The sequence below is a fragment of the Passer montanus genome, unplaced genomic scaffold (genome assembly GCF_014805655.1).
Source record: "Passer montanus isolate IOZ18808 unplaced genomic scaffold, ASM1480565v1 scaffold39, whole genome shotgun sequence".
In the NCBI taxonomy this organism is placed as follows: domain Eukaryota; kingdom Metazoa; phylum Chordata; class Aves; order Passeriformes; family Passeridae; genus Passer; species Passer montanus.
The window spans coordinates 6,841,525-6,859,639 of NW_024368707.1; the positions used below are offsets into that span (position 1 = coordinate 6,841,525).

The window sequence follows — 18,115 nt, forward strand, 5'->3', positions numbered from 1 at the left end:
TCCTAAGGACAGAACAACACAAAATAAATTGGAGAGTAAAATTAAGGACACCTGCCAAGATAGCAAAAGAAATTAAACTGCAAAAAAACACCCCCAACTCCTCATATGCAACAGCATGCCTGCTACTGAAAGTCTAGAAATAATGCAGTAATTTTATTTGCTCATAATGTAATAAACTGAAAGCAGATTTCAAATAGAAAAACCTCTGTAAATAAATACTTACCCCAATGTTCAAACTAACTATCACATAAATCACATATCTCCAGTTCTATAAATGATGTTCCAAACAGGAATTTAAGAAGAAATTTACTTGCTAAATCAAATAAATGTGCAAAAATGCAGGCAGGTTGGGAACTACTCTACAGGTACTTTTAGAGTATGTGATTATTTTACTTCTGTACCATTTCTACTTAAGAGACAGAAAATCTGTTCCTTATGCTGAAGGGGAAAAATAATCATCTGCAAGTTAAAGTATTAGAAATTATTATTCACAAGTCCAAATAGAAAGCAGTTATCTGATGAGTTTCAGAAAATACTTTGGAATATACAAGGCTGACTTGACCCAATTTGTTTTGCTTCCTTTTAGGTTATGGATGTTTTGCCAGAACATGACATTACGTTTCACAGTTTTATTTTTCCTTTTTCATGGTATTGCTAGTTTCTTTAAAGAAGGTACAGGTATTAATAAACGTAATTTAAAATACTTCTTGTGCTAAGCCAGGCAGGTAGTAAATAGGTAAGGTTATGAGAGAGAATGTTTAATATCTTCACAGTTAAAGAAGATTATGAACAGGTTAAGCTGGCAAAGACAGATTTTCCATAACTAGCATCTTTGCACTATCTCTAACCACACTATCAGCCTGTTAATTTATGCTACAATTATATTTTTATCTGAAATATTTATCTGCAGTATTTCTTTAATCTTTTCAAGGACTATTTCATTCTTAAATATTATTCACTTCACCTTCCCATCTGTGAGGGTTTTCATCTCCCAGAGGCAGGTGTAAAGACTGAAAGGGTTTCTTGCTTAATTTTAAAAATGAAAGGCCCAATAACTGATAAATAAATCAGGATCTGGATTTATATCTCTGCAGCACCCTTGAAAGCTTGCATTTTAGAGAGCCACTCTCCCTATGGATCAGATAGAGCTCACACTGTCAGGGCAATACCCTTCAGCTGACATGCTGATTTTTCTCAGTATTCGCATTCTCACAAGGGAACAGGCAGGGTGTGACAGCACCTTCTTCATCAAAAAGGGTCTGCAGATCACAGGGGCTGGGAGAGCTGGGTGGCAGAGCTCAAGAGGGTGATACTGGGTCCCAGCACCCTAGGTTTATGTGCCAGCAACTGCAAACACCTGTGTTTGTTTGGTTTTCCTAGTGAATTTAATCCTGAGTGTATGTGCAGTTCACTAGCAAACTCCCAGCTGGACAGCAGGAGAGCCACATCTGAAAAGACCCCAGCTCTGTGCTGATGGCTGCACAGCTCCAGGGTGCAAGCACAGGCATTGGACTGAGAGCCTCTGATACCTGAAGGGTCCATGAGCAGGAGGATCCTTGGGAAGGGTGCAAGCCCATGCATCTATGTGACAGTGAACACGAGGAGGAGGAGGATCAAAAGCTGGCTACGTGTGGGTGTGTTGCAGGTGAGTTCTGGCAGGACTACACGGGGATGCTGCAAAGGCAGGGCTGTTGGCGGCTCTCTGTGTGAGCAGCTGCCTCAGTATCCTCTTAATGCACCTCTGGAATATGTCCTGACTGCAAATGGGAACTTCAGCAGTCAAACTCTCTGTGTGGGCAGCTGCCTCAGTGTCCTCTTAATCACCTCTGGAATATGTCCTGACTGCAAATGGGAACTTCAGCAGTCACATCCATCAGACTGGGATGGAGACACTTGGACCTGGCTGGCCTTCCAAGAGCTGGGACGGAGGAATCCCCAGGTCTTGGATTCTACTCAATACAGTGGTTTTCTTACCATCTTTAACCATGTTATATACATTAACATCAAATTTATTTTCACTGTTCCTTTGAATTCTGAAAAATAAATATAGACAGATGGTGGTGTGTATTTGATACCATATCATATCACAAATGAAAATAGATAGGATGCATTGCTCATGGTTTGTCTATTACCTGCAAGAGTTTAAATGAAGCCTTTTGCTTAATTACTTTGCTCAGCCCAAGGGCATTAGCCTCAAACCAGCTGTACAGACAGGCATAAAAAACCTGGAATATTCACACAGTATTTCTACTGTACTTAATGACAGTAATTTAATGGTTTGTTTCCAATGTTCGAAAATTGCACCATTTTAAAAGAAGGGTAAATCTAACACAAATAAATTAAATCTACATATGTCTCCTCCAAGTAGCATTTTAAAATTAAAAGTGCTCGGTTTAATTTAAGCAGTTATTGTTGAAAATTAAAGGCCACCTGAAGAAAATACAATATGCACATCCATAAAGATATTTGCTTAAGTTTATTTCAAGGCCAGTCTACAGCACAACCAGCTGGGAGACAGAGGATGTAAACTTCTCCCATTCAGCCACCCAGGTTGTGCCTCTACCTCCTCTGTAGTAAGAGGTGCAGGAAGCTGCAAGAAAGTGAGAACATCACCAGAGGGGGCTAAGGTAGTGTAACAGGCTAAATACCTGTGTGAATCTTCTTATTGTCTTTAAAGGATAGCTATCACTTTGACATGGAAGACACCATTTAAATTTAGTGCATTTAATACTCTTATCACTTGTGGTCAATATCACACTGTCAATGAGTCCTTATAAAGATGATGACAAGTCCCACACTGGGCTTTTAAGCTGGACTACTTGCAAGTCTGAGTAAGGGGCTTGTTTTCTGGAAGGAGACATGAATAAAGCAGCAGAGAATAGACTGCAGCCTGAATGTTCATCACATCAGCATTTGCTGGTGACAAATTCCATGTATGCTGCTACATTCCTAATAGCAATGCTCAGCTCATGCACTGTAAATTCACATGCTAGCTTACTTCACAGCAACTTGTTAATGTGCCCACATATCACTAAGGTGAAATAAACATATAAGATTAACACAGCATGACATTTCTGCTTATTTTCTTGCATATGGAAGCCATATTTGGCCTAAACCCCAACTTTAGTTAAACTGACAACTCTCTTAGTAACCAATCCAGGTAACTCCATAGGTAGAGCAGATGCAGAAAATGAGATTTGAAGTTAAGAGTAATTAGAGTTCACCTTCAATAACATTATTACTTGCAAGAGATGTTGGAACCAGAAGAAATTAAGTGGTTTATTTTCAGTGTTGGAAAGCAAAAAGGAAGGATGACCAATTTACAGGAATGTGCAAACGTGATGTGCATGCCCTGACTTTGCAATAATAATGCAGATTTGGCATTTCTTTTGTTATTGCCCTTCTAGCTGGTATTCTCATCTAACATGTTTACAAATGCAAACTAATTTTTTTTTACATATTTTAATTTTTTCAGAAATCACTTTTCTTCAGTACCAATCAATTTCTATAATTTTGAAATCCCAGCTTTTTAATCAACTTTCTGTTACATCTGCTTAGGAGGCTTCTCTAGAAAGCGCTGTTACTGCTTTTGAAAATAATCTAAATTCAAAGTTCTGATGCTCACATCAATCCAACTGCTCAGCACATGTAAACGAAAAAGCTAACAAAGTCAACTGAAGGTTAATGTGAGAGGCTAGAAAATCCTTCCTGACAGCTATTTTCCTTTCAGTCTTGCAGAAACTGAAACCCCAAAGCAGAAGTATTGTAAATAACTCGTTCCTACTGGACCATCACCTTAACCCTTAAGTAAAAATGGAATCTGTCAACATTTCTGTAGGCATTATAGCTCTACCTTCTAGCAAATGGCCCAGTGAGCTGACAAATACTGAACTGAACCCATTCAAAAGATGTCAACCCCCATGCTGCAATAATTCCTGCACATTATAAGCTTAACCCCAAATATTTAGCTATCATTTTCCTCCTCCTGGGTATAATGAACCCCCTTGCTGCTATACAGCATTAAGTGGCCAGTTGTATTACAGAGCATTTGCATTGGAAAGGATGGGGATTTAGCAATGACCAGCAAGCCATTCACCCAGCAGTTTTTAGGATTGGGGTTTACAGCATTCAAGTGGAAAGAAATTGCGGGATGAAGCAATAGTCCCTGCTTAGTCCTGCCTGCTGTGGCTTCAGACCCTGGCTGCTGCTTCATTGAGGCAGGCAGTAAAAGAAAGAAGTAATCTGTCACCCTTCTTCAAGGGCTACATCAAGTGCATTAAATGCAAATGAAAATTTATATTAAGTAAGTTGTAATCACTTCAAAGACATGCCTATAGATTAATGCCACACTGACATAATGATTTGACTCATCTCTATAACTTGTTAAGAACCTGGAAGCAATGGTCACATCCCTCTTGATGAAATGATTATTACTAATTGAGTGGTAAGTTACTTCACTAGTTATAACTGATCAGGCATTTTTAAGAGAAACATTGACTGGTTTGAATGAAAGCACATATCTCTGTAAGCTCCAGCAGACAGACAAGTGGAAAAGATGGTCTGCACATCTCAGGGCAGTGTCCCCAGCACATCATTCCCAGCAGTGAAACTGCAGAACATGCTATTTATACTGAGATCAAAAGGCCTGCACTCAGATAAATCAAACCCCAGCAGAAATGACTCACTGGACCCTGCACACTCACATCAGAAGGATGTCAACAAGGTTACAGCGTATCACATACACCACTCCCCTTCTCCTAACCCAAGAAGAGCACAGACCACCTTTTGAGCATACATTTAAACAAGACAAACCAGACAAGACACAGCAACATGGCCTAAGATCTATGGAGGCTAAAACAGAAGAACCCCGTAACAACTGCTGATCCCATAAAGGCCTGAAAAACCTTTACAAAAGCCAGCTCATCACCATTCACGAACCCTGGATATGCATAGAGGACTGGGGGACCAATGTACCTTTGATTCAAAACCACACAATTAGGGTGTGCCTAGGCTCCCAGTGTAAACAGCTCTGAGAAGGTATCCAAATACTCTAACAAGCATTAAGGTAGAATCTACAAAGAACTTTCCTCAAGGTTTTGTTTGCAAGTAGAGATGGATCCAGTTTACAGCCCTATGGGGCCACACCAAAGCCACAGAAAATGATGCTTCCCTTTTCTCCCACCATCTTGCAAGAGGAATTTCCTTTAAATATTCAAGTTTACCTATCAGCTTGTTGGAACAAAATTAAACAAAACAGCAATACTTCTAGAAGGGTACAATTTTTCTTCTATTCAAATAGTGTACATTTTTTCTTTAAAAAATAAATTAAAAGACAAAGAAAAATATAACTGTTGAGAAAACTTGACCTAAATTAATTATTCCACTATATATTTTGTCTAATACTAAGAATCAACCGGTATTAATAGCATTAATTGGTCTGACTGCTAAGTTCCCATCACCACTGATGTTATTACTACTTTGAATAAAGGTACTCCACACTAGAATGAATGGTACAGAAATAGAAAATAAACCCATCACTAGAAAGATGCTATATTGCAGTTGTATCCCATAGTTCTTCAGCAGTGTATTTAGGTATGTATTTATGCTGATTTATTTTATCTATTTCACACCCCTCGTGACTTAGTTGGAATATTGCACAGATTAACAAAAAAACTAACTAGAACTGAACCAGAAAAGTCTGAGCAGAGAAGCAGAGAAAAAATGGTTGAAATGAAGAAAGAAAAAAAAAGGAAAGCAACACTAGAAAGGTCAGATTGAAGTTACTTGTATCTAGGCAAATAAAGTCTTCTGAAATAATTCTCAGAAACTATCTGCAGAAAGTACTTTGTAGAAGATAAGATGCATCAAACTAAAGGTCACAGCAAAGATGAAAAGGGCAGCTTTCCTAGAAGCTGGAAAAAAAAAGTTATGCTTTGATACTCTTTCCATTGTCTCAGTCTTTCCAGTACAAAGGTATATAACAAGCCAAATACAATGCCCTTTGAAATTACCTCTGAGGGGAACATAAAAGCCTTGCCTGCCTGTAATACCAACCATGGGACTCTGTAACACTGTAGGGGGCTTAGACACGAGTTCTCTAGTGAATTGGGCTGTTGTGTGTGAAGGCATCATCCTTACTCAACTCACTCATGCATAGCACAACACAACCTCTGCAAGGGAGAAAGAAATTCCTGCCTAAGCCCCAGCTACTCCATCTCATCTGTCCAGTGTTTCAGATCACGTGCTCCTTTACTGTAACTTCTTAAATTTTTGCAAGTAGATGCACCAAAGAGTGATCTAGCAGGGATACAGCCGAGACATTTTCTCTTCACTCCATCCAGGTTTGTGAAAGGAAATGCAGAATTATGGATTCTTGCTATCTGGTTCCCACAGTATCAGTATGAGGTTTACAAACGCTGTTTGTCCTAGTTTCAACTGGGACAGCGTTAATTTTTCAAAGTACCTGGGAGGGGGTAACCCTAATGTTGTTCAGTACCATGTCAGGTCATTGCCAGAGGCAGGGAAAACAACTCCTCTCAGGAAAAGGGCATCCTTTTCTGGTCAGGGAGAAGAAACTGGCTGGAAAGAACAGGTCTTCTATGCAAACCATTTCTTTGTCTTATAGCTTTTGTTATTGATATTGTCACAGTTACTGTTCATTTTCTTATCTCACTGTTGTTTCTGGTAAATTGTTCTTATCTCAACCAGTGATCTTCCAACAGGAGGCAGGCAGAGGGCAAGTGAGCAGTGGGTGTGGTTTTAGCAGAACTACTAAATTGGAGACTACCACCCTAAGCTATGACACTGTTGCACTGGGAAAATCCTAGAAATATTACCAGGACATCTGAACATGCATTTGGAACCTTATTTGCTCAAAAAAAAACCAAACCCAAAAACCAAAAAACCCAAACCCCAACCACCAAATTGCAGAAAATAAATTTATGACTCATGATCAGCATAGAAAAATTAAAGGCTCTAAGAATTTATATTTCTTTTTATGCTCAGAATGTAAGTCTCAGTTTGTAATACTAAACTTGAGTCCCACATGTATTATCTTGCAAAATCCATTTAATAGTATGTTTGGCTCCACCAAACTTCTGCAAAGTTAAACTTTTCATTGTATGTTTATTTTTAGTGATGAGGAGTACTTTCTTTATTCCCAAGAGATATTAATTCTGTGCATTGTTATGACAAGAAAGATGAAGAGGGACTTTCTACAAGGGCATGTAGTGACAGGACAAGGGGAGATGGACTCAAAGTGAAAAGGGAGTAGGTTTAAATGAGATATTAGAAAGAAATTCTTTACTGTGGAGGTCAGTAGCCCAGAGAAGCTGAGTATGCCCAAACTCTGGAAGTGTTCAAGACCACGTTAGAGGCTTTGAGCAAGCTGATCCAGTGGAAGGTGTCCCTGCCCACAGCAGGGGGATTGGACCTCGATGATCTTTACTGCCCTTTCCAACCCAAGCCATTCCATGATTCTATGAAACAGCTTCCAAAGAATCCTGGTGATACGTCACATTAGACTACTTTTGATAAAACCAGCACAAGCAGATGGTTAGAAATAAAAAAAATTTAAAAAATCAATACAAAAAATTGTTTCAAAGCAAAAATACAAAATTGTCTTTTGAATAAATAATGCCAGTGTATTTGTATTTGCATATTTTCCTATTTCTGAATATGTTGTCAAACTTAAATTTATCAGAAGAATTTGTCCCATCAATCCATTTGCCCATCTCAGATGGTGTCATGATTCACTCAAAGATATAAGATGCTTTGGAGAGAATTTTGGCTTTAAAGATGGGATTAGACAAGTATTTCACAATGACTGCAATGACAGCTGTATTCATCTCCCTCACATACCAGATTCAAAGTCAGAAGCAGATTCTCAGTTTGCAAGCCAGAACATGTTCTGCTGGATATTTACAGCCAATCACTGAAATCCCCAAAACCTATCAATGATGTCAAACAGGACAGAAATAGATCATGTTGTGTGTTTTTCCTAAATAAACCTGCATTTATAAAGGAAAAAGAAATAAAACCTTAAAGAAAAAAAATTTTCTTTTATCATGGCCACTACCAAAGCACAAAACCACTCAACTTTTTTTGAAAGAACCACTTCAAGTAAGGAATCATGTTTGTGGCTCTCTCTTGATGTTTTATCTCTCCTCTTGTCAGCAACAATACCTGCTTTTTCTTTTCATTCCAAAGCGGTTTTTTTTACATCTATAAGGAGGTTCATCATGCCATTTCACATGCCACTAAGGAGATTAATTATATTTGTAGATGTCAGTGCCTAACACAATTTAACCACCACAAACATGCATTAATGCACGTCACCTTACAATAATCCACTTACCAGATGGTTTGCAGAACAAAACCAGGAACAGAATCAAAATGAGGAAATACTTTCAGCCTTATTCTTTATTACTGAAGATTTTATTGACTGATAAACACAAGGATAGGCATCAGATTAAATAGGAAGCTGTTTTCAGAAAGTACCCTAAAAAGTGAGCTCTGTGACTTCAGACAGAGACAGGCAAGGATTCATTTCAGGAGATCTCAATTTCAAGCAATCCTTCTGTGTTTTATGTTCTCAATCAATGCTGTTTGTGCCCTACAAGAATAAACTTTCTGATCTCCAACTCAACAACAAAGTAAGAAGTAGACTTCTAATTAGGAATTTATAATAAAATAAGAATACTTACGCTGACCCCACCGGCCTGTTCTTGGATTCAAATAATTTGGATAAAGTCCATTAGGACGATCCATTTTTTGAAGTAACTTCCGAATGTGCATGACCTAAATTAAATCAAGAATCAGGTTCACCGCTAACAACGTTCGTCTGCCCTCTGCACAAAGTTAAATTTAATCTTTTTTATTTTCTTTCATTTTTAGCAGCAAATTTTATTAATCTGAACCACAAGCTTTCCTGAGGGCTTTCTTCAGATTTGTAAGTTTTTGGTTTTAAAGGACTGCTCACATAAACATGCTTAAAAAATCATAATTTTTTAATGTATTCTGAAACAAATAAGAAAACCTGTTTTATCATATATTTCTACTTGAAAAATACATCTATTTGGTAACAGAAATACAAGCATGAAAATATTTACCTGCTACCAGGAATGGAAGTAGAATTCAATATAGAAAGTACTTCCTCTTCAATGGAATTTATGATAAGATGTGTGATAAAAATATTGATTTTTGAGACTCACCTTATTGTAATATACAGGATCCCCTGTCAAATAGCTGAGGTGGACAAATTCCATGTGCAGAGTACCAAACTCAGCAAGGATGCTGCTGCCAGCAGAAGCCCAGCCCCAGTTTCGACCAACACCACTGAATTCCAACAAATATGCACAAAGAAGGGAAGAAAACAACAGAAAATTCAGAATTACTGTGCACAGCACAACTACCACAGCCAATTAATCAAACAACAACAATATTTTAACCCACACTTAAGATTAAAGGAGTTGTGATTTGCTTGATCAGTTGGTTCACTGGTTGGATCTTTTTGGAATAAAGATACCATAACATTATCAACAAAAAGTCCTATGCTTAAATAATATAATACCATGAAGTCACATAGATATAATGACTTAACAACTGTGGCTCAATCACAGTTGTTCCTTATTCACCGCATGTTCTTAAGAACAAGAATCAAGGTAAGACAAGTTTTGAAGGTGTCAGCATTTGCTGCCTTGTCCTGCTGATCTGCTGTGTTCCCTTCACTTGTGTGGGATGTGCTTCCCTATCTTGTGTCTACACAGGAATACAGGATGTTTACTGTTGGCACAATTTATGTGTTCTTCAGGCTCACCTAAACAGTCAGCAGAAAGCGTCACATATCTCCTACCTTTTGCACTGGAAGTGATACCATTTTGCTAATCCTAACTCCTAAATTACCTCTGTCTTAATCTAATCTGGAAGTTTTTTTAGCACCTTTCAGGACTGGATCTTCTAATTTACGTAGTTAACTACATATTTATGAAGACTACTTCTACCTCCTCTCATAAAAGATTTCACTTATGAGTAAGTGTACACACAATCTAGATATACATCCCAATTCAGCTACTGTTTAAGGACATAGTGAAAATGTAAAGAATGCTTTGCATCAAAAATGCTCTTTCATAATCTGAGGGAAATCCTAGCACTGAGCAAGCAATATAACTTAAACTAGGCAAGGCAGTTGTCTTCCATGAGACAATGCAGACCATCTAAGTTCAGTTTGATCTGAACAGTCATCTAAAGGAGCCTCTCCATCTGCACAGACCACAGCTGACTTCAGCATGTCAGACTTTATACCCAAGCTAAAATGTAAAATGAAATAGTAACTTCAGAGTCCCATCATCTTCTCAAATGCTGGGAATCTTCTGAAGGTAACATACAGCTCACACAGTACAGAAAACCCAGTAAGTTCAACCATGTCCTGCAAACAAGTTTGATTTTTAACGGATTTTGTAATGACTAAAGAAAAAATTATTAAGCTCTAGAATAACACACAGAATAATACACTCAGTGTGGTCCTATGGCAAATTGAATACTTATTGCAGAACCATAAAAAAAAAAAAAAAACAGGATCAAAATTTATTGCAGTTAATGAGTCAGAATGTGCTGAACTGTACCAAAATTATTCTAAGATGCCAGGAATGACAATTTGTCTGCATTTTCTACAGTTCCACTACTAAGAAAAACTGATGTATGCCATTATTCATTTTAAGTTGGAGGAAGGGGGAGGAAGACATTTCACAAAAGAAAACTCATTACCTTTTCAGATTCACCATTGCCCATGGTATACCCGTAGGTGTGTTGAAGGCTGGAAGAAGTTTTCCTGCCAGTTGCACTGCTTTGATCTTGAAAACCTAAGATAGTAGGATCAATTGCAAGTAGTTACAAAGTCTGATTTATCTCCAAGAACTGTAAAGACTGACATTTCCGTGCCCCACCTACCTCTTTGTATTAAAAAAGCTTTACGTTGTAAAAAACATATTAACTTATAATTTTTTGCCACTTGTTCACTTTTTAACTTTCAGTTAGATTTGAACATGAAAAGCAAACTTGTCATTTTGATTTCTTTCCTTCCAAGCTCTCCAGCAACAGTTCTTAGATTCCTATTACAGAAGAATATCAGGTCTCCTCCCACCTCCCTCCACTGGTATTAGGAAATTCAAGTGCTTTTTAAAACAGTCTTTAAATGATACCTTGTATTTTTCAGTTAAAAACCAAGACACAACTCTCCTACCCAAGTATTTTAGCTTTTACAAACTTCCAGCCTCTTTTTAATGAGATTATTGCAGACACAGTTCCTATTGTTTTATGAACATTGTCTAAGCAAAACCAGATATGCAGCTTCCTCTAGTCTTTCCTTCATCGATAATGCATGTGAAAAATAATTACAGGGCTGATCTTCCCTCTCTAGTCTGATCCCGCCGCAGAAATTACTGACAGGACAAAATCTCAGACATTTCTAGTGTTATTTCTACTTACTTTTACAACATAAATCTGTAATAGCCTTACTCAGAGCCCAACATTTATTAGACAGACAAGCAATTGGGAGAAAGTTCCTTCTAAGCCTACCTGGAAGCATGTTTTCCAAAGGCAGATTTGGTATAACCGCATGATACGAATCTGCTTTTACCAGTTAGTTACTAGCATACATTTTAATTAATGCCCTCTCAGTATTCACTACATTTCTGGACAAGTATCTCCTTAATGTGAAGATAACATTATTTACCAGTTTGATGCACCATACAAACCGGTTAGAAAAACAGCTACCACATCCCAGAATAACTTATGCAACACAGATGTAGTACTGAAACATAATCTCTTTGGTGACCAGCAACAGGACATGAAGAAATCTAATGAAGATGCATAAAGGCAATTGCAGATAGGGAAAATGTTCTTCACTAAGAGACTGTTCACAGCACCAAGCCTGTCAGAGCTCAAGGAACATGTGGATGATGCTCTTAGTCCCATGGTTCAGTTTTAGTTAGTCCTGAGAGAAGCAGGGAATTGGATTCCCCAGTCCTTAAAGTTCCTTCTAACTTGAGATATTCTATAATTCTATTGTCAACTACCTGACCAGTAATCTGTAATCAAAATGAATAAAATCTTTAAGAAGGACTGCAGCAGTTGATTTGTAAGGTCTATGGGAAGAAACTGAAGAGATGCTCACTACAGAAGCAAGCTGAAAAATAAGCAATCAAGAATATCCTTATTTTTCATATGAAGGTGGGAAAAAAATCAATATCTTAATGTTTGAGGAAATGACTAGTGAGACATGAAATAAACCAGAAGAAAATATTAAAGATGACATCTAATTGTATTTGATGCAGTGGAGTATGGCGAGATAGAGGTGAATCTGAAAGCAATGAGCCAGGATAAAGAAATTTAGAGAGGTTCTCCATATGAACTGTGAGATGGGATATGTCTAAACTGAAAAAGGATATACCCAAGAATATGATTTGGTAGAACTGTAAAGCAACAGAGGCAATACAGCTTGAATGATTTTTAGCAAAGAAACTGACAAGAGACAGTCTTTGAGAAAACACACAGAAATTTAGCAGTAAAATTCATATAGCACTTTGACCTTGAATAAAGGACCGATTCAGAATAGGAAAGCATAGTATAAGGAAGAGTTATAGCACAGGTGGAATCTATGGTAATTGGGGAAAAAAGAAACCCTTAAGAGAACTAAAACCTCAGTCTTGGCCCAGTTGCATAAGAACTACCTCATTTGAATCTATAAATAAGTGTCAAAAATTCACGTTGAACTTTCAGAATTTTAAGTAGCAGGTGGGTCAAGACCAGACAGAACTATCTACTGGGAGTCATCTGGGGGGACTCCCTCTACAGTGCAGGCAAGTTTCAATACCTAATCAAGAACAGAATGATGACTTCCAGTGAAATGGTAAATAGTCTGGAAAGACATTTGTAACATGAATTTGTTTATCTTCAGCTTTCATATCTTGCACTCTCTGAAAGTGCTATGCACTATCATATTGTTCATTAATAAAAGATACTGAAACATTAGAGTAAGAATATTCAATTGAAGAACATCCTTGGAAACATCCTTGCTCAAGAATATTCTTAATGGCTATTTACATTGCTATCCAGCTTTTAATCCATTTGAAATGTATGTATCTGAGGAAGGAGTTTTTAGCTAGAGTGTATGAAGTAAAGGTTGAGCTGATCTAAATGCACATGAATCTGGACAAGACAGTTCAAGCAATGCAATCACAGAGACATTTCAGCATCAGAGCACTAGCAGGAACTGCTAATTCAGACAAGCATGCTGTTAGCACTACCTGCCCAAACTGGCTGTGATTAAAGGCACTTTCCTGTCACCTCCATCGGGCTGAGGACTCTTGAGCACCACTGATCTAGCATCAGAAGGGTACAACACTCCCTCTCTATATAGTTCTCATCCAAAACCAAATGTACAGAAACAAAAAACTGGTTGAAGGCCTTTACTTTCTTTTCTGTCATCTCAGTCTGATCTCGCTGCTACTTCTGCATAAACAAAAACCACTGAGTGCTTGGCACAATGTTTACCTGTGGAGTCAGGCTGGAGCAAGAACTGGGAGACAGCTGCATAGGATTTTATCAGAGCCAAGTGACCACAAGAGCATTTTTGGAAAGCGGGAGGGAAAAGAAATGTAGCAAACAGTGGTGAGTGAGGTGGCATTTATGGGAAGCTGCAGATGTGTCCAGAGAATTCTGCTGCGCTCATTAAAGTGCCTTCTTTAGCAAGTTTCAAACTTACCATAAGAAACACAGTAAAAGCCTCAGTCTCTAGCTTATAAATAATGTGCTGGTATCAGACAACACAGTTACTTATCATGTAATATTTTTACTTTAATTTTTTTTTAAACTTAGCTGAACTCATAGATTCTATTTCAGCCCTGGCAGCACCCTGTTGACAGGCAATGCATTTCAAAAAATACATAGGCAAGAACAGAAAAGAACAAAAAAATGAATGGCTGCCTTAAAAATAGAGCTCATTAGGAAACAGCAGAAGAATTGGGGTTATTTAGTCTAGACATAAGATGTTCAAGAGAGGACAAAATAATGACTTTTCAGTATATAAAAGACTAACACAAGTAAAAGGAAATAATATTTTTTCCATGGACATGGAGAACAGAAAATAACACCAAAATGGACCAAGGAAAAGTTAGTTATTAGGAAAAACTTGGTGATATGAATAGCTGCTAATGCAGCATGACTGCGATTGCTGCAAAGTCATCACTACAGCTTTTAAAAATGCTCTGTACAACACATACAAAGATAATTTAACTTTGCCGAGGAACAGAAGAATAACTGAGAATTACTCAGCTGCCTTACCACTCTTCCAGCCATGTTGCTGCATTTTGTTTGCACAGCAAGGTTTTGGTAGTAGGGGGCCACAAGGGTGGCTTCTATGGGAAGCTGCCAGAAGCTTCCCCATGTCTGGCTGAGCCAATGCCAGCTGGCTCCAAGAGAGACTGACCATGGGTCAAGGCTGTGCCCATCAGTGATGGTGGCAGAGCCTCTGAAATAACATAGTTAAGAATGGGGTAAAAAAAACAACCACAGAGTAGCAGAAAAAAAACAACCACAACTGCAGCCAGAGGAGTGAGAATATGTCATGGAATCAACCCTGCAGACACCAAGGTCAGTGCAGGAGGTGCTCCAGGCATCAGAGAAGAGATTCCCCAGCAGCCCATGGAGAAGCAGGGGAGCAGAGATCCACCTGCAGCCCATGGAGAAGCAATAACATAGTTAAGAATGGGGTAAAAAAAACAACCACAACTGCAGCCAGAGGAGTGAGAATATGTCATGGAATCAACCCTGCAGACACCAAGGTCAGTGCAGGAGGGAAAGGAGGTGCTCCAGGCATCAGAGAAGAGATTCCCCAGCAGCCCATGGAGGTTGACGGGGGAGCAGAGATCCACCTGCAGCCCATGGAGAAGCCCCAAATCAGAGCAGGTGGATCCCTAAAGGAAGCTGTGACCCTGTAAGGAGCCTACCCTGGAGCAGCGTCCTGGCAGACCTGTGGCCCTGTGGAGAGAGGAGCCCATGCTGGAGCAGGTTTCCTGATGGGACTGACAACCCCGTGGGGGACATTCACTGGAGCAGTCTGTGAAAAACTGTGGCTTGTAGCAAGAACTCATGTTGGAGAAGTTCATGGAGGGCCGTCTCCTGTGGGAGGGACCCCATGCTGGAGCAGGGGAGAATGTGACAAGTCCTCCTCCTGAAGAGGAAGGAGGGGCAGAGATAACATCTGATGCAACCCCTTTCCCTAACCCTCTGTGAGGAGGTAGAGAAAATCATTAGTGAAATTGAGCCTGTGAAGAGAGGGTGGGGGGAAGGTGTTTTAAGATTTATTTTTTATTTCTCATTATCAATTAATGACCCCTAGTCGAGTCTTTTGCCCATGTTTTGCCCATGAAAGTACTTGGCAAGTGATCTCCCCCTGTCCTTACCCTGACCCATGAGTCATTGCATTTTTTTTTTGCTCTCCCAATCCAGCTGAGGAGGGGAGTGGCAGAGCGGTTTAGGTAGGCACCTCACATCCAGCCAGGGCCAACCCACCACAGTTCCCAAGAATGAGATGGTTTGTGCACATTCTGTGTGAAAGAATGTTAAAATGTTTTGCCTCTCAGGTAGGGTATCGACTCTGTAGACACACACAGCACCTTTCATGGATAATGGAGACCATCTATCCTCAAGTTTCTTTGTTAGCACAAAGCAACAAGTATAGAACTGATCAGAATCTTCTTAAAGACAGCAGCAGCAAGACATCCTGCTTTGAAGATGCAAAAATACTGTTCTAGGTAAATGGGTATTAGTCCCAAGGTAGCTGTTCTGTCCACTCCCAAAATACAGACATTCTTCAGAAAAGTTTTAGAAGCCACTGTAGACTTGGGAAAAGTGTCTCCATTTTACATGGCAAAAGCTAACAGATTAAAGCCATCAATTTACATGGCCTTTACTAGCCTAACATGTCTTTCTGCAAATACTGTAAACCAATGGAAGAATTTTTCCCCCTTTCAAAAACAAATCAAGCTGTTTACAGCTAGAAGGAAAGAAAGTGAAAATTGGCAGAAAAAGCAAAATCTAAACCCCAAATCGGATAAGTGGATCCCTCATTAAGATGAAAACAGCAATCAGTATTTACAAACTAGTATGTACAGCAGACCAGCTGTGAGGGCCTGAATAATTTTCATCCATTAAATTGATGCTTAACATATCAAACCTGCCACCCACCCCACAATATGAAAGCTTGCTCCTGAGCCGATTAATCCAAGCAAGGCCATTAAAACATGCAGCAGAAAAGGGCCTTAAAGATTTCAACGATTCTTCAAAAGCCTTATTGATGTATCCAGTGACTGCCTAGATGCATGGCTGCAGCTCTCAGAAGACTGTATTATGCTAATACTGCTGCTAGGTGTTCCCTTCCAGCACCGTGAATGGCAAACAGCACCAAATGGCCTCTGTTCCTAACTCTGAGAGCAATGATACATGTTTTCTACAAATAAGGAATCTCTTTCATGTATGTGCATACAGCAGCCTTTGAATCATTCTTATTAAAAAGTAATAAATGCCAGACTTATCTCTAATCGGATGGTTATTAACTAGTGAGAATCTATGGCCATGCAATGTGGCTGGATCTGTAGGCTTGAAGCCCTGGATCATTGAAAAAAACATCAGACAAAGCAGACATACTGCACAAGTTCACAGAAATTCAGTACTTGGTTCACCATCAGCACTACTATATTGATATCAAATCCTGAATACATTTCCTTTGAACACTAAGGGTGAAGATGATGGGGGAGACCTATCAATCTACTAAATGTAGATTGAAAAACCAGAGCCCTTGACAGCAATACCAGACTCAGACCCTTGAGGAAACTAGGTGGTATTCCTTGGCCCAATCAAGAACAGTAATCTTTCTACCTTCAGAGTTCAGTCTGCAGCACTCAGATCCTCACTACCTTTCGGTGGTTAAACATTCATTCAAAGGTCAACTTCTTAGAGAGGACTGTCTGCATAAGTAAAGGCTCATGGTGAAAATCAAGCAGCATTGTCACCAAAAAAAACAAATTAAGAAAACTAGAAGTAGCTTAATAAGCATTAAGGGTTTGATGACTGTCTATAAATAAGTCTTACTGCACAGGAAAAGGATGTCTGCATGCCAGATAAATAGCTCTAAGATCCTAGATGAATAATTCTTACCTTCCAACACACTTTGCCTCTGTAAAGTTTGGGGGCTCCCAGGTTTTACACTGTTCCTAGGGCATTCTCCCCTGCTAGTGGGGACCATCTTGCTACCGAGAAATGGAGAAACAGCTCCCTCTTTACACATCTGCTTCTAGTAATTTTCACTTTGTAATTACAAAGTCATCTTGTGAGATGAGGGAGATGCAGTAAGATTCTGATAACATTTCAGCAATCATAGTATGAAATGAGAGTGGGAGAACATTTGAGGTATATTTCATAGATGTTTGTTAGTGATGATTGAAGAGGTACGCCACATCTAGAATTGGTCCCGGAGAATGTAAATCATGTTCATGTGAAATTTACCAAGGCAGTTACAAACTATACTACTACAGAGGTGAAATTATGTAGAAATACATAAATTCAACAGCACCTCATCAGCACTGTAGGTTTCTTGAGCTGTAGCAGATGTTCAAGGAGGGAAAATTTGCAGATACTGTAAAGACAATGCCATAGCTGAGGTACTATTGCAGTCCTTGGTGAGCTGCAATGATTACCATAGTACTTGATGAAGAGCACTTAGCCTTTCCAAAATACTGAAACTCTTTAAACAAGAGAAGACTTTTTCTGCAAAGGGAATGCTCTATGAATATATATTATTTTGTGACAGAAAAAAATCAATATGGAAATGAAAAATCTAAACCCATCCTAGCAGTCTCAGATCAGTTAAAAAAACAAGAATCAACTTCAATCTGGACTACAGTGACAACTTAAAATGGCTATGATGACAATTTGTTCCACTTTCTTTACTTCCTCCCTTCAGATATTTCCACACAATGATGGGGTCTCTCCTGAGCCTTTTTTTCTCCAGGCTGAACACTCCCAGCTCTTTCAGCATTCCCACAAATGAGAGATAATC

The 18,115-nt window shown here is 38.9% G+C and overlaps 1 protein-coding gene across 1 annotated transcript in view; it reads right to left on the reverse strand.

The window, feature by feature from the left end:
- Positions 1-18,115, reverse strand: part of MAN1A2 (mannosidase alpha class 1A member 2) — a 134,302-nt gene that overhangs the window by 35,856 nt on the left and 80,331 nt on the right. The window contains exons 6-8 of the mRNA XM_039717890.1: positions 10,765-10,859; positions 9,213-9,336; positions 8,706-8,799 (exon numbers count right to left, since the gene is read on the reverse strand). Of these exons, the coding sequence (XP_039573824.1) occupies positions 8,706-8,799; positions 9,213-9,336; positions 10,765-10,859 (313 nt within the window). The remainder of the gene's footprint in view (positions 1-8,705; positions 8,800-9,212; positions 9,337-10,764; positions 10,860-18,115) is intronic.